Source organism: Macaca mulatta, chromosome 19 (assembly GCF_049350105.2).
Source record: "Macaca mulatta isolate MMU2019108-1 chromosome 19, T2T-MMU8v2.0, whole genome shotgun sequence".
In the NCBI taxonomy this organism is placed as follows: domain Eukaryota; kingdom Metazoa; phylum Chordata; class Mammalia; order Primates; family Cercopithecidae; genus Macaca; species Macaca mulatta.
Window position 1 is genome coordinate 67,859,989 of NC_133424.1, and position 27,490 is coordinate 67,887,478.

The 27,490-nt window shown below is 55.2% G+C and overlaps 2 protein-coding genes and 1 long non-coding RNA gene across 8 annotated transcripts; all 3 read right to left on the reverse strand.

Annotated features, from left to right (window-relative positions):
• Positions 1–1,617: 1,617 nt before the first annotated feature.
• LOC144337357 (uncharacterized) lies at positions 1,618–7,936 on the reverse strand. The gene is made up of 2 exons (XR_013410398.1): positions 7,350–7,936; positions 1,618–2,337 (listed from the first exon to the last, which is right to left on the reverse strand). It is a non-coding gene; the product is annotated as an uncharacterized LOC144337357 (long non-coding RNA).
• A 1,822-nt stretch (positions 7,937–9,758) lies between these two features.
• SBK2 (SH3 domain binding kinase family member 2) lies at positions 9,759–21,821 on the reverse strand. 4 transcript variants are annotated; one of them, XM_028838381.2, is made up of 5 exons: positions 20,431–21,821; positions 18,907–19,030; positions 17,223–17,477; positions 12,436–12,638; positions 9,759–11,466 (listed from the first exon to the last, which is right to left on the reverse strand). In XM_028838381.2, exons 2-5 carry the CDS (start codon positions 18,974–18,976, stop codon positions 10,876–10,878), a joined length of 1,119 nt encoding a protein of 372 aa, XP_028694214.1. In that variant the 5' UTR covers positions 18,977–19,030; positions 20,431–21,821; the 3' UTR covers positions 9,759–10,875.
• SBK3 (SH3 domain binding kinase family member 3) lies at positions 20,329–27,029 on the reverse strand. Of its 3 annotated transcripts, XM_077981918.1 has the most exons (5): positions 26,736–27,029; positions 26,097–26,549; positions 25,402–25,552; positions 24,699–24,901; positions 20,329–22,600 (listed from the first exon to the last, which is right to left on the reverse strand). In XM_077981918.1, the coding sequence occupies exons 2-5, from the start codon at positions 26,139–26,141 to the stop codon at positions 21,923–21,925; spliced, it is 1,077 nt and encodes a 358-aa protein (XP_077838044.1). In that variant the 5' UTR covers positions 26,142–26,549; positions 26,736–27,029; the 3' UTR covers positions 20,329–21,922. The 3 variants fall into 3 exon arrangements, with proteins under 3 accessions (XP_077838044.1, XP_014980441.2, XP_077838043.1); XM_015124955.3 differs by having other exon boundaries at positions 26,097–27,029; XM_077981917.1 differs by lacking the exons at positions 26,097–26,549; positions 26,736–27,029 and adding an exon at positions 25,705–26,089.
• Positions 27,030–27,490: the final 461 nt, after the last annotated feature.

Genomic DNA, 27,490 nt, shown 5'->3' on the forward strand with positions numbered 1-27,490 from the left:
AATTCTAGAGAAATAGAATTACAAGATTGATCTTGATATGTGAATAGCCCAGGTGCCATGCAAGGCGGTGTTGACGATGGGGATGATTATGAGGGTGGTGATGATGGTGATGATCTTGATGGTGATCGTGATAGGAGGACGATCACTGTGGTGAGGATCATGATAATGAGAATGGTAAGATGGTGGTGGTGGTGGTGGTGGTGGTGAAGATGGTGAAATAATGCTGATGATCATGAGGGAATGGTCATGGTGTTGAGGCAGTGACTATAATGATGGTGGTGGTGGTGATGGTGGTGATGATGATGATGAAGATGGTGAAATGATGGTGATAGTGGTGGTGGTGATGATGGTGATGATCACAGTGATGATGATGGTGCTGGTCATGAGGGAGTGGTCATGGGGATGAGGGAATGATAGTAATGATGATGGTGGTGGTGGTGGTGATGGTGGGAATGTTGATGATGATGATGAAGATGGTGAAATGATGGTGATGCTGATAGTGATGATCGTGAGAGAATTGTCATGGTGATGAGGCAATGACCATGATGATGATGGTGGTGATGATGATGGTGATGATCACAGTGATGATGATGGTGCTGGTCATGAGGGAGTGGTCATGGTGATGAGGGAATGATGGTAATGATGATGGTGGTGGTGGTGATGATGGTGATAAGGGTGATTATGGGGATGATGGTCACATTGATGGTGATGGTGATGGTGGTAGTGGTGGTGATAATGATGGCAATGATGGTGTGAAAGGTGATCATGGTGGTGATGACTGTGAAGGAACAGCCGTGGTGACGAGGCAATGATGGTAATGATGATGATGGTGATGGTGATGATGTTGGTGATTATGGTGGTAAAGATGATCCCGGTGGTGATGACTGTGGTGATGGCTGTGACAATGATGAAGCTTCATGTGAGCAAAAACTTGGCCTTGTTCATGGATGGAAGCCCAGTTTCTAGGAAAGAAGCCGATGCAGAGTACACACTCGATAATTAATATCTTTTGAATGAAAGAGTGCATCATCATCATCATCATGGCTAATATTTCTTGGGCACTTCCTATGTGTCAGGCTCTGTTTTAAGGGCTTTGCATGGATGGTGATGTCATTTTGTCTTAACGAGTGCCTGCCGAGGAGGGTACTGTTACCACGGCTCAGCAGATGAGGAGGTGCGTATTGCAGCCTGGATTCCTGAGTTTGAGTCCTTGCTGGGAGTAAACATAAACCAGTTACTTAACCTCTGGGTCTCATCTTCTCCAACTATAAAACAGGGATAATAATAGTACACATGCCTCATGGGGTTGCTGTAATGATTGAATAAGTTAATACCTAGGAGAGTACTTACGATGGCTCTTGACAAGCGCCCGTCGTATGAGAGCAATTATTGTATTTATCCCCATTCTGCAGATCTGGGCATCCAGGCACAGAGAGGTTTGGTCATGTGCCCCGAATCACTCAGGGAACACGTGGTGGGCCATGCTTGGCACGCAGGGCCCTTGCTTTTAAACTAATGTTTTGGCTGGCCGTAGTGGCTCATGTCTATAATCCCAGCACTTTGGGAGGCCGAGGTGGGAGGATGGCTTGAGGCCAGGAGTTCCAGACCAGAAACATAGTGAGACCCCCATCTTTATTAAAAAAGAAAGAAAGAAAGAAAATATTCCACAGTGGTGTCAGACTGACCTGGGTTCAAGTTCTGGCTTAACCATGTCCCGCCTGTGGAACTCTGGCAGTTTCCCTCCCTTCTCTGAGCCTCAGTTTTCTCACCTGTAAAATGGGAAGAGCAATAGCACCTGCCTCGTGGGGTTGTGAGGATTAAATGTGGCAGTGCGGATAAGGACAACGTGGCATGTAGAATGTGTTCGGTTAACGACAGTGCTTGTGACCACGCCTGCCTGTACTTTTCTGTGCTAACGCTGCATGGACTTTTAATATACTACATCCAGTCCTCACCACAGCCCTTTGAGGGAGGAACTTTGATCCCCATTTCAGACAGGACTCTGAGGCTCAGAGAGGGCAGGCCCCTTGCCAAAGGGCACACAGCAGAGCCAGGGACTCAAACCCTGAATACGGTGATAGGAATTTCCGTGCTTTGACTGTGGCCTGGGTTTCCAGATTAGGGCTTCCATGGCTGCCCCACTTCAAGTGACCGTGGGTGGGCTCCTTCCCATCTCTGTGCCTCAGCTTGCTGGTTTGTAAATTGGGGGCCGTCTTGGAAGACCCTGCTACTCTGATTCTGGCTCCTGCAGCCTCAGGCAGGAAACCATTTCCTCCTCCTCCTCCTCTCTCGGCTCAGAGGTCGTGGAAGGTGATGGAGGCTGGCGCCCCCGCAGACCTGCAAAGGCCAACAGGGTCCAGTTACTTGCGTGGCGGGGGGAGGGGGGCGGATAATGTCTGGGGGTCCTGATGGATGGACTGTGTGCTCCTGCCAGCGGGCGAAGGAGCACGCTGAGAATTCTGTTCCCCAGATCTCATTAAGCCCCGAGACTTAAATAACTGCTGACTGGTTCCCTGGGGAGGCTGAGGGGACAGCTTCTGCCCTGGGTAGTCGGGGGGTCACAGGGCAGCACCCCAACGTGGAAGAAAACGGCTCCTTTTCCATGTCCAGGTGGGAGCAGATGAACCCTGGCTTTGGGTCACCCCATCAAAAGTAACAGAGGGCCCAGCCTGGGGTTCGGGCTCCCGGCCCCTCGCTACAGGCCAGAGGTGGAGGGGGGTGCTGTCGGGCACTCTGGTCTTAGGCCCCTCCGCCCCCTGCCACCTTCTGCCAGCTCTGTAGAAGGTAGTGCTTAATTACCCAGTCACTCTATCCCTGCTTGGCCAGGCAGTTAAGCCCAAACATCTGGCCCCAGGGCCCACGGCCAGAATGGGTGGCCAGCCCCCGCCCACTGCTGGCCCTGGCTCCGGACACCTCCCACGGGACAGCTGAGCTCGATCCTCTGCCTGCCAGCTTGCAATGAGCCCAAAACAGTAGCTGCATAGGCCCAGCAAGCTCAGTTGACACAGAGAAAAACATATGATGAAATTCAACAGCCATTATGGTACATGCTACACACACACACACACACACACGCACACACACACACACACACACAGACAAAGACACAGAGAAAAACATATGATGAAATTCAACAGCCATTATGGTACATGCTACACACACACACACACACACACACACAACAAAGCTGGAGCAGAGAGGACTTCCTTCATGAGATAAGGGGTATGAAGGAAGACACATATCTTTGATTTTCCCTGGGCATTGGACATGGTCTCCTATGAGCGCTGACACAGGAGGGACCGAAGAACGCAGCAGGTAAGCGGTTTGCGTGAGTGAGAGCTGGGTCCGATGCTGGATCCGTACTCTAAAGTCATCTTCTCATATTCCTGGCACCTCAATATGTGACCCACAGGCCTGCAGCATTGGCCTCACGTGGAAGCTGTTTATAAACCCGGGATCTCATGCTCTGCCCAGAGCCACCAAAGCAAATTCTGCCTTTTTTTTAACTTTTTTTTTTTTTTTTGAGACAAAGTCTTGCTCTGTTGCCCAGGCTGGAGTGCAGTGGCGTGATCTCAGCTCACTACAACCTCCTCCTCCCAGGTTCAAGCAATTTTCCTGCCTCAGCCTCCCCAGTGGGTGGGATTACAGGCGCCCACCACCATGCCCAGCTAATTTTTGTATTTTTAATAGAGGCAGGTTTCACCATGTTGACCAGGCTGATCTTGAACTCCTGACCTCAGGAGTTCCTGATCCACCCACCTTGACCTCCCAAAGTACTGGGATTACAGGTGTGAGCCACCACACCTGGCCTTTTTTTTTTTTTTTTTTTTTTTGAGACAGGGTCTCGCTCTGTTGCCTAGCCTGGAGTGCAGTGGTATAATCACCGCTGACTGCAGGCTTGACCTCCTGGGCTCAAGCGATTCTCCCACCTCAGCCTCCTGAGTAGCTGGGACTACAGATGCACACTACCACACCCGGCTAATTTTTGTAATTTTGTAGATAAGAGGTTTCACCATGTTGGCTAGGCTGGTCTCAAACTCCCAACCTCAGGTGATCTGCCCGCCTCGGCTTCCCAAGGTCTTGGGATTACAGGCGTGAGCCGCTGCCCCAGCCCATACGGTAGACTATTCAGTGTACAGTAGCTTCATGTCTAAAAAAGTATTTAATCTGGGCATGGCGGTGTGCGCCTGTAATCCCAGGAGGGAGGCTGAGGCAGGAGAATTGCTTGAACCCGGGAGGCGAAGGTTGCAGTGAGCCGAGCTGATGCCATTGCACTCCAGCCTGTGTGACAGGGCGAGACTCTATCTGAAAAAGAAAAAAAAAGTATTTAATTACATACTTTAATTAAAAATATTTTATTGCTAAACATGCTAATGACCGCCTGAGTCTTTGGCAAGTCATAATCTTTTTGCTGGTGGAGGATCTTGCCTTGATGTTGGTGGCTGCTGACTGATGAGGGTGATGGTTACTGGAGCCTGGGGTGGCAATTTCTTAAAATAAGACAATAATGAAGTTTGCTGCATCAACTGACTCTTTCTTTCATGAAAGATTTCTCTGTAGCATGCGGTGCTATTTGATAATATTTACTCCACAGTAAAAATTTCTTTCAAAATTGGAGTCAGGCCGGGCATAGTGGCTCACACCTATAATCCCAGCACTTTGGGAGGCTGAGGCAGGAGGATTACTTGAGCCCAGGAGTTTGAGACCAACGTGGGCAACACAGCAAGACCCTGTCTGTAGGAAGAAATTAAAAATTAGCTGGCCAGGCACGGTGGCTCACGCCTGTAATCCCAGCACTTTGGGAGGCCGAGACGGGTGGATCACAAGGTCAGGAGATCGAGACCATCCTGGTTAACGCGATGAAACCCTGTTTCTACTAAAAATACAATAAAATTAGTCAGGTGTGGTGGCGGGTGTCTGTAGTCCCAGCTACTCGGGAGGCTGAGGCAGAAAAATGGTGTGAACCCGGGAGGCGGAGCTTGCAGTGAGCCGAGATTGCGCCACTGCACTCCAGCCTGGGCGACGGAGTGAGACTCCATCTCAAAAACAAACAAACAAACAAACAATTAGCCAGGTGTGGTGGAGTGCACCTATAGTCCCAGCTACCTGGGAAGCTGAGATGGAAGGAGCACTTAGCCCGGGAGATGGAGGCTGCAGTGAGCTATGATTGTGCCACTGTGCTCCAGCCGGGACAACAGAGCAAGACCCTGACTCTAAAAAAGAAAAAAAAAATTGGAGTTAATCTTCTCCAACCCAGCCTCTACTTTATCAAGTAAGTTTATTAACATTCTAAATCCTTTATTGTCGTTTAAACAACGTTCGCAGCATCTTCACCAGAAGTACTTTCCATCTCAAGAAACTGCTTTTTTTGGTGCTCATTCATAAGAAGCACTCCTTGTCTGTTCAAGTGTTATCATGAGATGGCAGGAATTTAATCCCATCTTCAGGGTCCGCTTCTAATTCTAGTTTTGTTGCTATTTCCACCACATCCGAAGTGACTTCCCACTGAAGTCTTGAACCTCTCAAAGTCATCCATAATGGTTGGAATCAACTTCTTCCAAACTCCTGTTAATGTTGACATTTTAACTTCCTTTTCTGAGTCACGAATGTCCTTCACGATGACATCTAGAATGGTGAATCCTTTCCAGGAGGTTTTCAATTGACTTTGCCCAGATCCATCAGAGGAATCACTATGTATGGCACCTATAGCCTTACAAAATGTATTTCTTAAATAATGATACTGAAAAGCAAAATCACTAAGGCCAGGTGCAGTGGCTCACGCCTGTAATATCAGCACTTTGGGAGGCCGAGGCAAGAGGATCACTTGACATCAGGAGTTCAAGACCAGCCTGGCCAACATGGTGAAACCCTGTCTTTACTAAAAATGCAAAAATTAGCTGGGCGTGGTGTTGGGCACCTGTAGTCCCAGCTACTTGGGAGGCTGAAGCAGGAGAATCACTTGAACTCGGGAGGCGGAGGGTGAAGTGAGCCAAGATTGCACCACTGCACTCCAGCCTGGGTGACAAAAACAAAATTCTGTCTCAAAAACAAAAAACAAAACAAAACAAAAACAAAGAAAGAAAAGAAAAAAAGATAATACACACTTTCAATAAACTAGTTGCCCAGGCTAGTCTCAAACTCCTGGCCTCAAGCCATCTTCCTGCCTCAGCCTCCCAAGGTGCTGGGATTCGAGGCGTAAGCCACCGTGCCCGGCCCATGCTTTTATATTCTATTTTTTTGTTTGTTTGTTTGAGATGGAGTCTCAGTCTGTCGCCCAGGCTGGAGTGCAGTGGAGCGATCTTGGCTCACTGCAACCTTTGCCTCCTGGGTTCATGCCATTCTCCTGCCTCAGCCTCCCAAGTAGCTACAGGTGCCCACCACCACGCCTGGCTAATTTTTTGTAATTTTTTTTTTTAAGTAGAGACGGGGTTTCTCCACGTTAGCCAGGGTGGTCTCAATCTCCTGACCTTGTGATCCGACCGCCTCGGCCTCCCAAAGTGCTGGGATTCGAGGCATGTGCCACCGCGCCCGGCCATGCTTTTATATTCTTTCACACACATGCATGCTTTCTCATACAGTGTCTCGGTCTCTCTCACGCACACTAATCTCACAATCTCACACTCATCCTCAGTCACACCTACACCCATACTCTGAAACGTTTATGTTCACCCCCACACATACAGCTCCCTCACGCTCACACACTCACACCCGCACACACACCCTCACCCCCATGCCCCCAAGCCCCTTCTCCCTCTGAGCGGCAGGACATCCCTGGAGGTTAACAGCAGGGACCATGCGCGGGAGACCAGCTGGGTTCCACTCCGGGCCTTGGCCCCCCCGGCCTGGTATGTGGGCATGGCAGGAACCTGGCTGCCCCGTGGGGTGAGCCCAGGGACCCCCGCCACCATCTTGGGGACAGGTCGGGGAGCAGATGTGGCCTCCGAGATCCCTGGTTGGGGTGCAGCCTAAGGTCAGCACCAAGCATTAATTAGTGTCGTGCCTGCCTGCCTGTCAGTGTCAGGCCCTTCCTGGGAAGTTTATGTCCCTCCCCTGCGCTTTGCCGGTGACAAGCTGGTCATTATCGCCTTCCAGATAATCCTCAGCTGCCGCCAACAATCAGCACCCCGTCCCCCGCTGCCCCCTGCCCAGTCTCCACTCCCACCCAGCATGCCGCATCCCAGCCACCTCCGGCTTTTTGGGACACATTGTTGGCCTAACAGCTCAGGTTATTTCACATTCACAGATAAAGGGGCAGGAGGTCTTGAAATATTCCACCCCCACCCCCCACCCCCCACTCCCGTTGTTGACACCTGTCTTCTCTCCTATGATCCCTACTCCAGGAAGCTCACCCGGATTGTCCAGGTCAGAGGCCCAGCGCTATGGCTCGAACCTGGATTCAAAGGCTCCTTGGGGTCACTCCACAGGAGAACACCTGCTGTCAGTCCTGCTCCAGGCAACACCTCCGTGGCCACAGCAGGGGCCCTGCGGGGTATTCAGGGGCCAGGGAGTGCGTGACACACGATCCAGCTCCGAGTTGTAGCCTCGCTCCGGGCCTGAGGCCAAGGAGGGTGCCGAGAGGAAGACTGAGTGTTTGCAAACAGGGCAGCTGCCAAGCAGGGGCCGGGGAGAGAGGAGGAAGGTGCGAAGGAGAGAGGGCCCAGGCGGCGCCCGCCCGCGGCGCCTGTGTGACCTTCTCACCCTGGCTACACATTGACAGGCATGTGCGCGCACACACGGATCCGATGTCCACACATTGCAAGTCACATTCACCCCACATACACACAAGTACGTCAGCACACACAAGCTCGGATGCTCATGGACACACAACAGGCACAAAGCCGTATTATCATCCACGCGCAGTGAGACACAACCCCATCCTCCCTCCTTTACATGTGTATGCACTCACACACGTGCACACACTCATGCTCACACATGCACACTTACACTGGCGTACACATACTCATGCTCACACGACACACTTGCACACGTGCACACACACACATGTACACATGCTCACCCATGACATTCACACTTGCACACATGCGCACACTCATACATGTGCACACATACACTCGTGGAGACACATGCACTCAGTGGCACACACATACTCATGCTCACACATGACAGTCACACTTGCACACGTGCACACATACATGTACACATGCACACATGCACACACACACTCGTGGTGACACATGCACACTCACACTGGTGCACAGATACTCGTGCTCACATATGACCGTCACACTTGTACACATGTGCACACTTGTACTCACACATGCACATGCATACACCACACACACTTTGCACACATGTGCACACTTGCACTCATATATGCACACACACTCAGTCACACACATGCACACACTCATGCACACAGGATATTCACACTTGCACACATGCACACACTCACGCACACTCACTTGCACACACGTGCACACACGGACACATGCACACTCACACTGGTGCACACATACTCATGGTCCCATGACATTCACACTTGCATGCATGTGCACGCTCACATATGTGCACACACACTCTCCCACTCATGCACTCTCACACACACTCTTACACACACACACTCTCACACACACACACACTCACACTCACACTTATCCACACATGCATATAGAGTTCCTTGATGGAAGCTTTGAGGACGGTATTTTTCATTCCATTGTTAGCACACACACTTTGGTAAAGGAAAGGGATTCTTAGAAGCAAGTGGCTCACTCCCTCCTGCCCACAGCTCTGCCGCCAGGACACCCTACAGGACAGCGGGGAGGCTGCCGCCAGGACACCCTAGAGGACAGCGGGGAGGCTGCCGCCAGGACACCCTACAGGACAGCGGGGAGGCTGCCGCCAGGACACCCTACAGGACAGCGGGGAGGCTGCCGCCAGGACACCCTAGAGGACAGCGGGGAGGCTGCCGCCAGGACACCCTACAGGACAGCGGGGAGGCTGCCGCCAGGACACCCTACAGGACAGCGGGGAGGCTGCCGCCAGGACACCCTACAGGACAGCGGGGAGGCTGCCGCCAGGACACCCTAGAGGACAGCGGGGAGGCTGCCGCCAGGACACCCTAGAGGACAGCGGGGAGGCTGCCGCCAGGAGACCCTAGAGGACAGCGGGGAGGCTGCCGCCAGGACACCCTAGAGGACAGCGGGGAGGCTGCCGCCAGGACACCCTAGAGGACAGCGGGGAGGCTGCCGCCAGGAGACCCTAGAGGACAGCGGGGAGGCTGCCGCCAGGACACCCTAGAGGACAGCGGGGAGGCTGCCGCCAGGAGACCCTAGAGGACAGCGGGGAGGCTCAGGCAGCACCATGAGCTCAGGCGGCTCATCCTCGCCCCTCCGTCTGTCTCTCTCTCTCTTCCTCTCTGTCTTTCTCTGTCTGCATCTCTCTCTCTCTCTCTCTGTGTTTGTCTCTCTCCATCTCTCTGTTTCTCTCTCTCCCCGTTTCTCTTTCTACCTCTGTATGTGTCTGTGTCTCTCTGTTTCGCTGACACTCTCTCTCTCTCTTCCTCCACCTGTTTCTTTTTCTGGGTGTCTGTTTCTCTATCTGCATCTCTCCTTCTTTTTCTCTCCCCCATCTCTCTGTTTCTCTGTGTGTGTGTCTCTGTCTCTCTCCATCTCTCCCTGCTCTCTGTTTCTCCGTCTCTGTCTCTCCACCTCTGCACCTCCCGCCCCGCTCCACACGCCCTCTGATGCAAACTCCCCTTCTTGTTCCCGAGCAGACAGACTCGCAGCAGCACTGGGATCTGAGTGCCAGACGCAGTTTATTTGCAGGGCGGCTGGGGCGAGAGAAGGCAAAACACATCACAGAGAGGGTGGTGCTGCATGGGAGGGAGACCTGGCCGGAGAGAAGGAGAGAGGACGACAGGAGGACAGGGACGGAGGGGAGGCCATGCCACACCGGACGGGTTCATTTATTTAACAGACGTTTCCTGACCCCTGCTGCAGGCCATGGCTGGGTACATGAGTCCGTCAGCAAATGGGAGGTTGCAAAGACCTCCAACGCCAGGAGCTCACAAAATAACCACAAAAAGTAAGGCATACAGTTAGAAGAAGACCCGTGTTCTAGAGAAATAATAGAGTGGGGGGATGAGGAGGCAGACAGTAAGCATTTAGGATGCACAGCTGTAACCCCAGCACTGTGGGAGGCCGAGGTGGGAGACTCACTTGAGGCCAGGAGTTTGAGACTAGCCTGAGCTAGCAGGACTCGCCCCCCACCATCTCTAAAAAAATTTAAAAAATTAGCCGAGCATGGTGGCACATGCCTGTAGTCCCAGCTACTCAGGAGGCTGAGGCAGGAGGATTGTTTGAGGCCGGGAGTTGAGACCCACCTGGGCAACATAGCAAGATCCGTCCATCTCTTAAAAAAAGTTAAAAATTAGCCTTGAGTGGTGGCACATGCCTGTAGTCTCAAGCTACTCAGGAGGCTGAGGCAGGAGGATTGTTTGAGCTGTAGATTTCCAGACGGCAGTGAGCAGAGATCGCACCACCGCACTCCAGCCTGGGAGACAGAGGGAGACCCTGTCTCAAAACAAAATGAAAACGCAGTGGTGAGGGGATGAGCCTAAAGTGTCCCCAGCAAACAGCGAGTGCAGAGGCCCTGAGGAAGGTGGCGGCAGGTACCGAGAGACCCGCGGAGGTCTGAGACCCTGGGTAAGGTGGTGGCAGGTATGGAGGGACATGCAGAGGTCTGAGGCCCCCATGGACCCAGGGAGGCATACAGCCTGCAGAGAGGAGAGAGGAGGAGGACGCAGAGGGGAGCCCCAAGCCCCATGGATGAAAACACACAGAGGAGAAACCAAAAGCCGTTGGCCTTGGAGGCCTCGATGGCGCAGCGTCCCTTTCTGCATGCCCCGGGGCCTCCTCACTGCCCAGCCTCCTCTTCCACCCCTCCCACTTCTTCAGCCTCACCCTCCCGCTGCCTCCAGGGGCGCCCCAGGTGCTCCCTGATGGAGCTCACAGCGCTCCTCCTTCGGGGGTGAGGGTCCAGCAGCCCCCACAGAAGCGCGTCGGCCGCGGGGGCCAGGCCGAACCAGGGCTGAGGACGGTCCTGGGGCTGGCCCGACGCCTGCCAGATGAGGAAGTCCTCGTAGAAGGGGTCGGCCTCGGCCAGGGGCTGGTCCCAGGGGAAGTAGCCCGTGAGCAGGCAGAAGACCAGGACGCCCAGCGCCCAGGCGTCCAGGGCGGGCTGAATGGGCAGGCCCTCGGGGAGGGGCGGGGGCGCGCAGAGCTCGGGGGCCGTGTAGGGGATGGGCGGCCCGGCCAGGCGCAGCAGGGTCCCGCGAGGCCTCGTGTGGCCGAAGTCGGTCAGCTTAAAGTGTCGACAGTCCGGGTCGCACACCAGGACGTTCTCCGGCTTCAGGTCCCGGTACACCAGGCCGCGGGCGTGGATGTACTCCAGGGCGGAGGCCAGCTGGGCGGCGCAGCGGTGCACTGCAGGCTGTGGGAGGCCCACCTGCGGGGAGAGGGGTCAGGGCCCAGTGCCCCGAGGCCACGGAAAGCAACCGGGACCGCGGGGCCCCTCCTCAGCCCAGGAAGCAGGCCCAGGACACTAAGGAGGCCGGTAAGGAAGATGGTGAATAGCGCCGTGAGGCCGTGTGACCTGTGAGGCCTGTGGGTTTAGGAGGCCTAGGGTGACCCCATAAGGCCTACTGTGACCCCATGGGGCTTGTGGGTGTAGTGGGGCCTAGGGTGACCCTGTGAGGCCTAGTGTGGCCTGTGAGGCCTGTGGGTTTAGTGGGGCCTAGTGTGACCCCATGAGGCCTGTGGGTTTAGTGGGACCTAGTGTGACCTGTGAGGCCTGTGGGTTTAGGAGGCCTAGGGTGACCCCATAAGGCCTACTGTGACCCCATGGGGCTTGTAGGTGTAGTGGGGCCTAGGGTGACCCTGTGAGGCCTAGTGTGGCCTGTGAGGCCTGTGGGTTTAGTGGGGCCTAGTGTGACCTGTGAGGCCTGTGGGTTTAGGGGGCCTAGAGTGACCCCATAAGGCCTAGTGTGACTCTATGAGGCCTGTGGGTTTAGTGGGACCTGGGGTGACCCCATGGGGCCTGTGGGTTTAGTGGGGCCTGGGGCAACCCTGTAGGGCCTGTAGGTTAAGCGGGGCCTCGGGTGACCCTGTAGGGCCTGTAGGTTAAGCCGGGCCTCGGGTGACCCTGTAGGGCCTGTGACTTGATTGGGGTCCAGTGTGACCCGATGCTACCTGGTGGGTCTCCATAGTGTATCGTGTGGGTTCTGTGATGTCTGTGAACTCCAAAGAGGCCTAACGACTCCACGAGTCCTGTGGGCCCCGTGAGGGGCCTCCGGCGGGTAGGGGAGGCCCGGGGAGGCCCAACGCAGTGGCTGTGGTTCCTGTGGCCCAGGCTGCTCAGGACGTTCCTGTGAGGCGGGAGAGGCACTCGAAGGCGGCGTGGGGTCTGCCTACGCACCTTGGGCTGGATGAAGGCCATGAGGTCCCCGTGCAGGACGGGCTCCGTCAGGAAGCTGTAGGATTGTGCTGACTCGATGCCAATGCCGTAGGCTGTCACGATGGCTGAGTGCACGCCCAGCGAGAGCCCCACACAGAACTCGTACAGGAAGCCGCGGAGGGACGTGCGGGGTTTCGGGAGCTGCTTCAGTGCCAGGGGTGTGCCTGGGGCAGAGGGACAAGTGTGGGAGGCGTGCAGAAGCCAAGGGCCACCTGGGCCAGCTGCTCTGTTCCCCTGTGGTCCCCCCGATGGCCCCTCAGCTTGGACTCTTTCCCATAGGCCATCTCCACCTCCTCCAACTCCCACCTCCCTCCAGAGCCCACCCTAACAGCACGGCCACCACGCAAGCATCACCAGCAGTGCCAATAGTTACAGCACGCTGGGGCCCAGCTGGGGGCTCAGGCCTGAAATCCCAATGCTTTCAGAGACCGAGGCGGGAGGCTACTTTGAGGCCAGGAGTTTACGACCAGCCCGGACAACACAATGAGACCCTATCTCTAAAAAAAGTTTTAAAAAGGCCGGGCACTGTGGCTCACGCCTGTAATCCCAGCACTTTGGGAGGCTGAGGCGGGTGGATCGCTTGAGGTCAGGAGTTCGAGACCAGCCTGGTCAACATGGTGAAACCCCTTCTCTACTAGAAACACAAAAAACTAGTCGAATGTGGTGGCGCATGCCTGTAATCTCAGCTACTCTGCAGGCTGAGGCAGGAGAATTACTTGAACCCGGGAGGCAGAGGTTGCAGTGAGCCGAGATTGTGCCACTGCACTCCAGTCTGGGCAACAGAGTAAAAAAAAAATTTTTTTTTAATTAGCTGAGCGTGGTGGCATCTCTAGAAAATTAAATAAAACAATAACAGTATGTGGTGAATTTCTACCCTGCTTTCTTACAAGCCCATAGCCATGGAGATGGAGGGATACCATGAAATTTCTCCAATGACCTCATTTGGCTTCTCATGACAGCAAACCCGTGTTTGAGGCAAAAAGGTATTTTTGAGACACCTGGGGGAAAGGTAACCTATACTGGGTAAGAAAGCCAGTTAGGAATTGTGGATTTTGTCACGAGTGGAAACGATTTCCTAGGAGCTAAACTCCCTGAAGACAGGAACTTCTGATGTTGTCCTTTTTTTTTTTTTTTTTTTTTTTTTTTTGAGATGCAGTTTCACGCTTGTTGCCCAGGCTGGAGTGCAATGGTGCGATCTTGGCTCACTGCAACCTCTGCCTCCCGGGTCCAAGCGATTCTCCTGCCTCAGCCTCCCGAGTAGCTGGGATTACAGGCATCTGCCACCATACCCAGCTAATTTTTATATTTTTAGTAGAGATGGGATTTCACCATGTTGGTCAGGCTGGTCTCGAACTCCTGGCCTCAGGTGATGACCTGCCTCAGCCTCCTGAAGCGTTGAGATTACAGGTATGAGCCACTACACATACCCCCCCACCTTTTTTTTTTTTTTTAAAGACAGGGTTTTTCTCTGTCTTCCAGGCTGGAGGGCGGCAGCACAGTCGTGGCTCACTGCAACCTCCACCTCCTGGGCTCAGGTGAGTCTCCTGCCCAGGCCTCCCGAGTAGCTGGGACTACATTTGTGCATCACCACACAGGGCTAATTGCACACCCAGCTAATTTTTTTTTTTTCCCTGACGCCAGAAATTCCTGCTAACTGGCTAAGTTTTAAAAAAAAAATCTGTAGAGACAGTCTCGCTATGTTGCCCAGGCTGGTCTCAAACTCCTAGGCTCAAGCAATCCTCCTGCTTTGGCCTCCCAAAGTGCTGGGATTACAGGTGTGAGCTGCTGCGCCCGGCTTGGTTTCTTTAATTTCTGAGCCATCAGCTGCCAGGTGCAGGTTCAGTGAAACGCCTGTGGAGGGGCCTCCTTGGCATCGCCCCCACCCATTACTGCTCATGCCTCCGGCTCTGTGAGCACCCAGGGCTGGATCTCTGAGTCTGTGCCTCTTCCCGAGGTGTGCTGTTGCGTGGCCGCATTATTGCCCTGTGTGTTATTACTGAATTGTGTCTCCCCAAAACTCATATGTTGGAGTCCTAACCCCTCATACTGCTGAATGTGGCTGTATTTGGAGAGAGGGTCTTTAAAGAGGTAAAATGAGGTCACTAGAGTGGGCGGGCCCTCATCCAGTGTGACTGGTGTCCTTATAAGAAGAGGAAATCAGGACACAGACACGCACAGAGGGACGACCATGTGAGGACACAGGGAGAAGATGGCCAAAGGCAAGCCAAGGAGAAAGGCCTCAGGAGAACCAGCCCTGCTGACATCTTGATCTTGGGCTTCCAGCCTCTAGAGCTGTGAGGAAACAGAGCTCTGTTGTTGGCCAGGTGCGGTGGCTCACGCCTATAATCCCAGCTCTTTGGGAGGCTGAGGCAGGAGGATCACTTGAGGCAGGTTTGAGACCAGCCTGGGCAACACAGTGAGACCTCATCTTTAAACAAAAATTTAAAAATTAGCCGGGCGTGGTGGCATGCAGCTGTAGTCTCAGCTACTTGTGGAGCTGAGGTGGGTGGATCTCTTGAGCCCAGGAGGTCAAAGCTGCAATCCACATACACCCCCAGCAACTACAGCAATCCACATACACCTCCAGCAACTACAGCAATCCACATACACCCCCAGCAACTATGGCAATCCACATACACCCCCAGCAACTAGAGCAATCCACATACACCCCCAGCAACTACAGCAATCCACATACACCCCCAGCAACCACAGCAATCCACATACACCCCCAGCAACTACGGCAATCCACATACACCCCCAGCAACTACGGCAATCCACATACACCCCCAGCAACCACAGCAATCCACATACACCCCCAGCAACTAGAGCAATCCACATACACCCCCAGCAACTACGGCAATCCACATACCCCAGCAACTATGGCAATCCACATACACCCCCAGCAACTAGAACAATCCACATACACCCCCAGCAACTACGGCAATCCACATACACCCCCAGCAACTACAGCAATCCACATACACCCCCAGCAACTACTGCAATCCACATACACCCCCAGCAACTACGGCAATCCACATACACCCCCAGCAACTATGGCAATCCACATACACCCCCAGCAACTACTGCAATCCACATACACCCCCAGCAACTAGAGCAATCCACATACACACTCAGCAACTACTGCAATCCACATACACCCCCAGCAACTAGAGCAATCCACATACACCCCCAGCAACTATGGCAATCCACATACACCCCCAGCAACTATGGCAATCCACATACACCCCCAGCAACTACAGCAATCCACATACACCCCCAGCAACTAGAGCAATCCACATACACACTCAGCAACTACTGCAATCCACATACACCCCCAGCAACTAGAGCAATCCACATACACCCCCAGCAACTAGAGCAATCCACATACACCCCCAGCAACTACGGCAATCCACATACCCCAGCAACTATGGCAATCCACATACACCCCCAGCAACTAGAACAATCCACATACACCCCCAGCAACTAGAGCAATCTACATACACCCCCAGCAACTACAGCAATCCACATACACCCCCACAACTAGAACAATCCACATACACCCCCAGCAACTAGAGCAATCCACATACACCCCCAGCAACTATGGCAATCCACATACACCCCCAGCAACTACAGCAGTCCACATACATCCCCAGCAACATGGCAATCCACATACACCCCCAGCAACTAGAGCAATCTACATACACCCCCAGCAACTACAGCAATCCACATACACCCCCAGCAACTACAGCAATCCACATACATCCCCAGCAACTATGGCAATCCACATACATCCCCAGCAACTATGGCAATCCACATACACCCCCAGCAACTAGAGCAATCCACATACACCCCCAGCAACTAGAGCAATCCACATACACCCCCAGCAACCACAGCAATCCACATACACCCCCAGCAACTATGGCAATCCACATACACCCCCAGCAACCACGGCAATCCACATACACCCCCAGCAACTACAGCAATCCACATACACCCCCAGCAACTACGGCAATCCACATACACCCCCAGCAACTATGGCAATCCACATACACCCCCAGCAACTATGGCAATCCACATACACCCCCAGCAACCACGGCAATCCATATACACCCCCAGCAACTACAGCAATCCACATACACCACCAGCAACTAGAACAATCCATATACACCCCCAGCACCTAGAACAATCCACATACACTCAGAGGATCAACTATTCTTCCAAGTAGAAATCATTACCCACGTTTTTCAAAGGAGGAAACTGAGACTCAGAGAGGGCAAGGGAGTTCCTTAAAAAACACACAGTTTTTGGCGGGGCACCGTGGCTCACGCCTGTAATCCCAGCAATTTGGGAGGCTGAGGCAGGCGGATCACTGGAGGCCAGGAGTACGAGACCACCCTGGCCAATATAGGAAACCTCATCTCTACTAAAAAAGAAAAATGCACACAGAGAAATGTAGCTGGGTGTGGTAGGGCACGCTTATAATCCTGGCTGCATGGGAGGCCGAGGCAGGAGGATCACTTGATCCTGGGAGGTGGAAGTTGCCGTGAGATTGTGCCACTGCACTCCAGCCTGGGCAACAGAGCCAGACGCTGTCTCAAAACAACCAACCAACCAAAACAACAAAAAACACGGTGGAGGGCAGAGGTAAGACTTGATTCAGGCCTACCAGCCTCCCCAGCCTGGGCTACCCCAGGCCCGTGCCCCACCCCCAGCTGAACCCTGCCACCTCGGACCCCACGGCCTGGTACCTTTCTGACGATGGGTGACCAGAAGGACGCGGCCATAGCGGCCCTGGCCCAGGGGACGCACTTCCTCGTAGAGCTCGTCCACCTCGGCTCGGACCAGGGTCTGAGCGCTCAGCGCCATCATGTCCTCCAGCACCCGGGCAGCCTCCTGGCCCTGCTGGAGCTCCTCTAACGTCAGGCCGCCCAGACCCTCCTCCTCGCTGTCCTCCGAAGCCCCTGCCTCCACCGGCCCTTCCTCAGACTGTTTGCCGGGCATCTCTGTAAGGACAGAAAGGGGCACCCAGGCTCAGGTCCCAGGCCCAAGGGAGGAGGGGACTGGGGGTCTGGACTCCTGGGTCTGAGGGAGGAGGGGCTGGGAACTCATTGCACTTCTAATTGTGACTCAGTCTCCCTCTTGGTGAGAGGCGGGGAGACCAGTCTCTGGTGTGAGTTCAAACCCTAGGTCACAGACGTCCCCGCCCCCACATCCCTGCGTGCCGCGGCCGCCACCCGCCACCCTGACGTTGAAAGATGAACCAGATAACTGAGACTCCCCCACTGAGACTCCCCCATCTTGTTTCCAAAGCAAACAGACTTGGGCCCTGGGGGTGGATGAGTAGCCTCTGTCTCCTGAGAACAAACAGGTGCTCTTGGGCTCAGGGCTGGGAGGGCGGGCTGTGCAGAGGGCCTGGGACGGCTGGGTCCTGCATGGGACCAAGCACTGGGGATCAGTCCCCAAGCTCCTGACAGGCCTGGGGTCGCACTTTCACAGCCCAGCCACCTCCCTCAGACCCAGACCCGCAGCCCTTCCTCCGCCAGACCCACCTCTCTCCCGGAGCCTCATATAATTCACACAACTGGGAACCCCCAGATTCTGTTTCCCTCACCCTCCACCACTCTACAGCCTCCAGGTGCAGCCCGGCCTCCCCCGAGGGACTAAGGACTCAGGCCACCTGGCACAGTCACCCTCAGGTGCTGCCCACCTCAGGCCAGGGCACCTTGCTCACCTCCCAACCTGGGCACAGACCTCCAGACCTCACCTCCTCCAAGGCCCGCCTGACCCTTCAGCCGCCGGCTGTGGTCAGTGCCTGGCACTTAGGGCCCATGCCAGCAGACGCCTGCCCAGGACCAAGACCCCGCCCCGACTTTGGGGGTCGTAAGGCCCCGCCCCGGGCCCGCCCCTTCTGTCCCCACTGGGAGCAGAGCGACATCGTGTGATGACTCCTGGAACTGGCTGTGGTCAGGCGAATACCCTGACCCAGGAGCTCAGCCCTCCTCCCTCAGACCCAGGAGTCCAGGCCCCAGCCCCTCCTCCCTCAGACCCAGGAGTCCAGGCCCCAGCGCCTCCTCCCTCAGACCCAGGAGTCCAGGCCCAGGCCCTCCTCCCTCAGACCCAGGAGTCTAGGCCCCAGCGCCTCCTCCCTCAGACCCAGGAGTCCAGACCCCCAGCCCCTCCTCCCTCAGACCCAGGAATCCACGCCTTAGCTTCCCCCACCCATCTGAAGTTTTCAGGCACAGAACTGAGGCCTCCCCTACCCGCCTCAAGGCCCCTCTCTTCCCAGTTGCTCCACCACCTGCTTCCCGCCCCCCTAAGTCTGAGGTCATCCCACACTGCATCGTTCTGGAATCTCATTGTCTCATTCTTTCCCCAAACAAGACCCCAGCATCTGACCCCCTGCACACTCCTCTCCAAGCACTTGTGTCTGACCTGTCAATGGGGCGTTGATGGGGCAGCTGGGTGGGGTCAAGGCGGGGGTGGGTTCCAGCGATGATTTCATTTTCTACACGGGACCCGGACTCCTGGGCCTGAGGGAGGAAGGTCTGGAGGGCTCCTGATTCCAAAGACAGGAATAACAATAAAAATCGTTTGAAAGCACACAGTAGGAATACAGGCCAGTGAGTGCCTCCCTGCTCCAAGCACAGGGAGATTAAGCCCCACTCCGAAGTCCCCAAGCCTTGGGCCACAGTGGGACTTCAGACCCCTGTTTTTTTCTGGGACGGTTGCACCCACCCTTCCGGGTTTTTTATTTCTTTTTTTTTTTTTTTCCTTTTTGAGACGGAATCTCGCTCTGTCGCCCAGGCTGGAGTGCAGTGGCGCGATCTCGGCTCACTGCAACCTCCAACTGTCTGGTTTGAGTGATTCTCTTGCCTCAGTCTCCCGAGTAGCTGGGATTACAGGCGTTCGCCACCATGCCTGGCTCATTTTTTTTTTTTTTTTTTTTTTTGAGACGGAGTCTCGCTCTGTCGCCCAGGCTGGAGTGCAGTGGCGCAATCTCGGCTCACTGCAAGCTCCGCCTCCCGGGTTCACGCCATTCTCCTGCCTCAGCCTCCCGAGTAGCTGGGACTACAGGCGCCCGCCCCTGCGCCCGGCTAATTTTTTCTATTTTTAGTAGAGACGGGGTTTCACCGTGGTCTCCATCTCCTGACCTTGTGATCCGCCCACCTCGGCCTCCCAAAGTGCTGGGATTACAGGCGTGAACCACCACGCCCGGCCGCCTGGCTCATTTTTGTATTTTTTAGTAGAGACGGTTTCACCATGTTGGCCAGGCTGGTCTTGATCTCCTGACCTGGTGATCCACCTGCCTCGGCCTCCCAAAATGCTGGGATTACAGATGTGAGCCACCGCACCCAGCTTGTTTTTATTTTTTTGAGACAGGGTCTTGCTCTGTTGCTCAGGCTGGAGTGCAGTGGCCCGATCTCAGTTCACTGCAATCTCCACTTCCCGGGTTCAAGTGATTCTCATGCCTCGGCGTCCTGAGTAGCTGAGACTACAGGCGCGTGCCACCACGCCTGGCTAATTTTTATATTTTTAGGAGAGATAGGGTTTTACTATGTTGGCCAGGCTGGCCTGGAACTCCTGACCTCAGGTGATCCACCCACCTCGGCCTCCCAAAGTGCTGGGATTTTAAGCCACCGCGCCCGACCTACCCTTCAGGTTTGTACTGCCATGACTGATTTGAAGTCACTTAATTTTTTTAAATAAATTTTTTATTTTGGAATCATTTTAGGTTTATAAAGTGGTTGCCAAGATCCTGCGGAGAGTTGCCATGCACCCTCCCCCACCCTCCCCCAGTGCCGGCGTCGCAACGCAAACCAAGAGACATTTGTCAAAACTACGAGGCTCACAGTTGGGCCAACACCAGGCTGTTATTTCAGTGGCACTTCCAGGATGGATGGAGCCCAGGATGCCGCGTCGTATGTAGTGAGCTCACTTCTCAGCCGAAAAGCATACCTTCCTACATGGGAAACAGTTTCCAGTTCCTGACCCTCCGCTGGGTGCTGGGGTCTCGGATTTGGATCTAGTTCGTCCCCGTCCTGCAGGCGTGAACCTCCACAAGTCAGGCTCCGTGTCCTATCTGGGAGGTGCCGTGGAACTGCGGGACGCGGGCTGGCCTTGGTGAGGAAGGAGACCCGTCGGCACCAGACCTGGCTCTTAGGAGGCTCTCAGTGTGGGTCTGAGAAAGGTGGACGGAGCTGGGACAATCACAATCCGTGGTGCTCTGTGGGAGCAGAACTGGGAAGGATCTAAATATGGAGAAGACCAGGTCCAGCCTGGAGAGTCAGAAAGAGACACGGATTGTTCCAATACAAGTTCCCCTGGAGGCTAGAGAGGGCTGGGGGTGGGGCCGGTTTCTGGAGCCATGGGACGGGGGAAGATGCTCTCGGTGGAGGCCACACGGTGTGCCAATGTCTGCCAGCAGCTGTGCGTGTGTGTGTGCGCATGTGTGTGCATGTGTGCATGCGTGTGTGTGCGTGTGTGCATGTATGTACTTGTGTGCGTGCGTGTGCATGTGTGCATGTGTGTGTGTGCATGTGTGCATGTGTGTGCTTGTGTGCGTGCGTGTGTGTGTGCGCGTGTGTGCGTGTGTGCTTGTGTGCGTGCATGTGCATGTGTGTGCATGCATGCGTGGATGCGTGTGTGTGCACGTGCATGCACATGTGTGCGTGTGTGTGTGCATGTGTGTGTGTGTTCAGATGTGTAGATTTAGGTCCAGAACAGATGAGTGACTCCCATGCCATCACCCAGAGCCCAGAGAAATGAGGGAGGCAGAGGGTGAGGTTTACACGGTGTTGGGTCCTAAAGTTCAGATCTTGGGACATGGACAGTGGGAGCCACGGAAGGTCTTAGAGGAGAGGAGTGATCCCATCAGAACTCCATGATGGCCGGGTGTTGTGGCTCACGCCTGTAATCCCAGCACTTTGGGAGGCTGAGGCGGGTGGATCACGAGGTCAGGAGATGGAGACCATCCTGGCTAACACGGTGAAACCCCGTCTCTACTAAAAATACAAAAGATTAGCCGGGCGTGGTGGCGGGTGCCCGTAGTCCCAGCTACTTGGGAGGCTGAGGCAGGAGAATGGCATGAATCTAGAAGGCCGAGCTTGCAGTGAGCCGAGATCGCGCCACTGCACTCCAGCCTGGGCGACAGAGTGAGACTCCGTCTCAAAAAAAAAAGGCATTCTGGACGGGGGGAAGAGGAAAGGTCCTTGAGGGAGGAAGGGCTGGGAGCCTGGACCCCTGCGTCTGAGAGAGGAGGGGCAGGAGCTGGACTCTTGGGTCCTCGGTTGGAAGAGGAATGCGCGTCCAAGCCCAGCGTGCCGTAGGGAGAGTGCAATGTGTTCCCTCTCTGTCCTCCCGGGTGCAGCTGTCTCTCCATCCAGGTGGCCCTGGGGGCTGGGGGAAGGGCCTCTGGCCCAGGCTCTGGCCACCTGTCTCTGTCACCTGGTCAGGGAGCTCCCCCATCTGTCCCCGTCCTCCCGCCACTTTTGCCGTCATCGCCGTCATCTGTCCACTCCTCCAGGCTTGAACCTCCCTCCTCCCTGTCCTCATAGGACATGCTCCCCAAAACCCCAGGGCCCTCTCTGTTCCCCTGCAACCCCCAGTTGTCCCCCAGGAAGTCCAGAACAGCCAGTGGGGGGCTCCTAGTCTCAGGATCCAGGTCCAGAAGCCCCTGGAGCAAGGCCATGGCTGGGGGTGCAAACTGGTCCCAGGGTGGTGGTGGCCGAGGTGGCTGGGGCTTGGTGGTCACCCAGCCAGCGAATGCCTCAAACTCAGGGTCGGGGGCCAGTGCCACGTCCCACGGGAAACAGGCAGTGGCAGCACAGAAGAGAAGCACCCCCAGGCCCCAGGAGTCCACGGCTGGCCGCAGAGGCAGAGTGTCGGGCGGTAGCAGGAGGCAGAGCTCAGGTGGTGCCGTGGGCAGAGGCCCTGGTGGGGCAGGGGTCGGGCTGCCCTCCGGCCGGGTCAGACCCAGGTCTCCCAGGGCCACACGGCTGCAGACTGGGTCGAAGACCAGCACGTTGTCCGGCTTGACATCTGCATGGACCAGCCCCCGGCTGTGGAGGAAATCCAGAGCTCCTGCCAGCTGGGCCACCACCCGTTTCACCAGCAGCTCGGGAAGGCCCTGAGGTCAAGAAGACAGGAGGAAGGTCAGAGTGCCTTGGTTTTGTCTATTTTATGTTGTCCAGGCTGTTCTCAAATTCCTGGCCTCAAGTGATCCTCCTGCCTTGGCCTCGCAAAGTGCTGGGATTACAGGCCTGAGGCACCACACCCGTTGGTTCCTTCTGAATAATTCTTGAAAGAGGCTGTAGACTCCTAAGTCCTAAAGGTTTGACTCTTGGGGTTTGAGAATCTAGAACCCCAGACTAGTGGCTACCTCCAGTGTTCCCACCACTTGCTCCCAAAGACTCTCTCCATCATCCTCAACCTCAACCTGCAGCCATGTCTGCACTCCAATAGACCAACTCCCCGCTGGTCTCCCAGTTTTCCCCACTGGAATCCCAGTTATAACCAGTAGTTCCTTTGAGCTTCTTTCAAAGATTCTCCTAACTCAAATACTCAGGCATCTCTTTTTTTTTTTTTTTTTTTTTTTTTTTTTTTTTTTTTAGTAGAGACGGGGTTTCACCGTGTTAGCCAGGATGGTCTCGATCTCCTGACCTCGTGATCCGCCCGTCTCGGCCTCCCAAAGTGCTGGGATTACAGGCTTGAGCCACCGCGCCCGGCCAGGCATTTCTTATATATCTTTTATAATCTGATCATCCAGATCTTCTCCAGTGAGAACTCAAATTTCATTCTTACCCCTAATCTTAGTCTTATACGAGTCTAGACTCCATCTCTAACTCAGAGTCTGTTCTAAAATCCCCTGGTTTATTTCATCAATTGATTATCTATCCATCTAGCCAGCCAGCTGGCCAGGCAGCAATCCATCCATGAAGCCATCCATCCTTCCAACAGTATTCAACAGTGTGTCCATCCAACATCCGTTCCACCAACCAGTCAGCAATCCAGTAAGTTATTCAATTATTTAATATACAACATCCATATATTCATCCTCCCTTGCTTCCTTTCACCCATCCATTCACTGTCCATCTATCATCCATCCACCAATCCTTCCATCCACCCACTCATCCATCCACTCATCCATCCATCCATTCACTCACCCATCCACTCATCCATCCATCCACTCACTCACCCACCAAACCTTTCATCCATCCACTCATCCATCCACCTACCCATCCATCCACCAATCCTTCCATCCACCCACCCACCCATCCACTCATCCATCCATCCACTCACCCACCAAACCTTTCATCCATCCATCCATCCACCCACCAATCCTTCCTTCCATCAATCCATCCATCCACCCACCAGTCCTTTCATCCATCCATCCATCCACCCACTCACCCATCCACTCACCCACCAAACCTTTCATCCATCCATCCATCCATCCACCCACCCACCCATCCATCCACCCACCCATCCATCTACCAAAACTTCCTTCCATCCATCTATTCACCCATCCATCCATCCACTCACCCATCCTTCCACCCTTCTAATTCTCAATGAGACTCATTCATCCACATATACCTTCCTCATCCCTTTCCTTCTTTTGTTCCTTCCATTTATCCCCAACATTATCTCAAATCCAAAATCTATTCCTGAAACTATCCCTACCTCTAATCTCCAAACTCAAGAGGCCCTAGAATCTCATGGGTTCTGTCCTGACCTGGTCTCCTTTCTAGAAGAAACCCCATTACAGCCCATCTCCAACTCAGTCTGTATATACATCCTCAACCATCTCTGTTTCCCTCTGCAACCCTATTCATGCTTTTCTCCATACTTATGATCAATCTATAATCAACTCTAAACTCAACCTACCCAACTCCACCCATGCCCATGAGTCCACTAACCCCAGAGTCAACTAAAATCCCAACCCTGTCTCCATCCCCATCCCCTTCATTGACCCTAGTCCATCCTCAATCCCACCCCCAGCTCCCTGCCCTTCCATGCTTGTGTTTGGATGATTAGATGGATTAGGGTTGAGGTCAGGCATAGAAACTCGTTGAGAATTAGAAAGGGGGAGGTCATGTGGGGGCTCAGGGTGGAGATGGGTTGGGCGGGTCCTGATTTGGGGGTCAGAGTTGGAGATAGAGAGAGACGAGGCTTGGGACAGAGTTGGACCTGGGAAAAGCGCTCCCAACCTTTGTCCCTCGTGGCCTCACCCTTTCCTGCAGCATCCCGCTGAGGTCCCCACAGGGCGCGTACTCCTGGGCGAAGGCAAAATAGCGGGGGGTCTGTAGGGGTCCTGCCAGGGTCTGCAGCAGGCCTGGATGTGCAGAGACGCAGCGGCCCACACAGAACTCCCTCAGGAAGGTGCTTCTCGGGACCAAATCCCGACGCAGGAGCTTCAGAGCCACAGCCGGACCTGCCAGGGAGATGGGTTGGGGGGACACTCAGGCAGCCTCGGTCCTGCTGTGCACAGGCCCTGAGGGAAGCCGTGTAACCTCTCTGAGCCTCACACTTCTCATGGGCAGCACGGGCTCCTCCCTCTGTGAGGTGTGGGTGGGAGGAGACCTTCTTTGAAGACCCTCCCTGCTCTGCCTCGGACTGCAGCATGGGCTTCCACAGCCGCCTCACCCTCTCCGGGCCTCAGTTTCCCCTGGCATCAAGTAAGAGGCATGATGGTGACTTGAGTTCCAACCTGAGTTGCAAACCTGTCTTGCCGTGGGACCATAGGCAGCCCCTCGCCCTCTCTGGGGTGGGGCCTGTGTTTCTCAGAAGATCCCAGAGCTCTTAACTTTCAGAGCGTCCCCACCGAGAAGGGTCCCCATCAGCTCCTCCTGGGAATTCTCCCTGGTTGGGTGGCTTCCCAGAACGCTTATTATGTGGCGGTTCGGGAGGCTGCCCTTGGGTGGCCGAACTCACCCCCCTGGTGAGGCTGGGCGAGGAGCACGCGGCCGTAGGAGCCGGAGCCCAGCTTCCGGATGAGGTGGTACCGGTCCCGAAGGCTCCTCACGGGGGTCACCCTGCTGGCCGTCAGCTCCACCAGCCGTTGGAGGGCTGTGGCTGTGTCCTCCTATGGGAGAGGGGCAGGGTGAGGAAGGGGCGAGTCTGGGGTCCGCTGAGAATGGTGAGGGAGGAGGTCACGGCGCAGTCCGGGGATGGAGGGTGGGGGCAGGGGACAGGGGTCACTGTCCCCAGAGAGGAGGATGAGTCACAGTGACTCACCCGGACTCGGGCCACCTGTTTTTGTGTTCTGGCGAGGTTAGGGGTCCTTGTCACAGAGGCCCCGCCTGCCCCCATCTGTGGGAGTGGACCAGGAGCCCCCAGCCCTAAGCGGGGGTGCATCCTCAGTCCACACGGGCCCCCCGCCCACCCCAGTCTCTCTCTCCACCGTCCTCTTCCCCTGTGCATCCCGCTCTGTGTTTCTGAGTCCATTTCTCTGGGGGCCTCTGTCTCACTGTGTGTCCTTGGATCTCAGTCATCCTCTCTCCCTGGGTCTGGGTCTCTGAGATCTTTGCATTTCCCTGTTTTCTGTTTCTCTTCCTCTGTCTCCCCGTGTTGCCTCTTGCCTCTCCTTCTTTTCTCTGTGTCTTCCTCCCCTGTCTCCCGTCTCTCACCTCTGGGTCCCCATCCTCAGGGGTCTCGGAGGCCCTGCGCTCCATCTCAGGGCTTCCTGACGTGGGGTGGCCCTTGGGCAGGACTCCCCCTGTCAGGGCTCCCCAGAGAGCGACCAGCCCCGGGCACCCCACAGGTTCTCGCTGCGCAGGGCCAAGGGCTGGAAGCTTGTCTGCAAGGTCAGCCTCAGTCGCCCTTTGTCTGTCTGAGTCTGTCTGTCTGGAGGAGTGTCTCTGCCTCTCTGTGCCCTCCTGCCACCCTCTGGGTGTATTTCTCGCTGTGCTTCCCAGGGGACCGCCCTGAATCCCCCACCCTCTCTTCCCCTCTCTTTAGCCAACCCCAGTCTCTCCTTCCTCCTACATGAACACTTCTCTCTCAGTCTCTCCCTTGCCCCTCTGTCTCTCTCTCTGTCTCTGTCTCTCTCTCTGTCTCTGTCTCTGTCTCTCTCTCTGTCTCTGTCTCTCTCTGTCTCTGTCTCTCTCTGTCTGTCTCTCTCTCTGTCTCTGTCTCTCTCTCTGTGTCTCTGTCTCTCTCTCTGTCTCTGTCTCTCTCTCTGTCTCTGTCTCTCTCTGTCTCTGTCTCTCTCTGTCTGTCTCTCTCTCTCTGAGTCTTTGTCTCCTTCTGTCCCCGTCTCTCTCCACCCTCCCTGTCTCTGTCTTGCCCTTGGGTCTCTGGGGTGGGACTCCCCCTCCCCGTCCCGTCTCTGTGGGTCACCGGCCCCTCTCCGCTGTCCGCACACTGTCCCCACTCTTTCTCCACCAACTCTGGGGGTGTCCCCACGCTCTGCTCCCGGCCTGCTCCCCTCTCTCTGTCTGTCTGTTTCCCGTCTCTCCCAGCCCCTCTGGGCATCTCCGTCCGCTCTTGCCAGTGTCTCTGCGTCTCTCCTCCTCTTTGTTCCTGACTCTCTCTCATAGCCTTTGTCCCTCCCTTTCTCTGGGCCCGGGACAGGGGTGTGTGTGACAGCTCAGACACAGAGACACCCTGTCCCCCCACACCCCTCCCTCACCCCCTCTGACGGCTGCCCCCTCCCTCTCCCTTCCAAACTTAGACCGGCTTGGAGTCTGGGCTCCAGTCCCAGGACAGAGGGGACAAAACATATTGTGAACCCCCAACAAGGCCCAGGCCTGAGGGCAGAGGAAAGGGTGGGACAGACCCCTCCACACACCTGAACTGGGATGACAGGCCCAGAGCTGAGCGTCTCTGTCTTGCCCCAGAGGCCAGGAGCTCTGGTGTCCAGGGACCAGGGAACAATTCCCAAAGCCCTCCTCCTTCACACCAGGAGTCCTGGCCCCAGCTCCTCCTCCCTCAGATCCAACAGTCCAGGCTCCTAGGCACTCCTCCCTCAGACCCAGGAGTCCAGACACCCAGCCCCTCCTCCATGAGACTGAGGCCCCCA

Bases quoted from the DNA above. Each gene is read 5' to 3' on its own strand.
- SBK3 (XM_077981917.1), bottom strand. From the start codon at position 25,914: ATGGACTCAGAAACACAGAGCGGGATGCACAGGGGAAGAGGACGGTGG. The intron at 25,553-25,704 runs GTGAGTCACTGT...CCTCTCCCATAG, and splicing joins AACAGGTGGCCCGAGTCCGG to GAGGACACAGCCACAGCCCT. The intron at 22,601-24,698 runs GTGAGGCCACGA...TCTTGACCTCAG, and splicing joins GCGGGATGCTGCAGGAAAGG to GGCCTTCCCGAGCTGCTGGT.
- SBK2 (XM_028838381.2), bottom strand. From the start codon at position 18,976: ATGAAATCATCGCTGGAACCCACCCCCGCCTTGACCCCACCCAGCTGC. The intron at 17,478-18,906 runs GTCAGACACAAG...CTGTCCTTACAG, and splicing joins CATCAACGCCCCATTGACAG to AGATGCCCGGCAAACAGTCT. The intron at 11,467-12,435 runs GTGCGTAGGCAG...CTCTCCCCGCAG, and splicing joins TGGCCTTCATCCAGCCCAAG to GTGGGCCTCCCACAGCCTGC.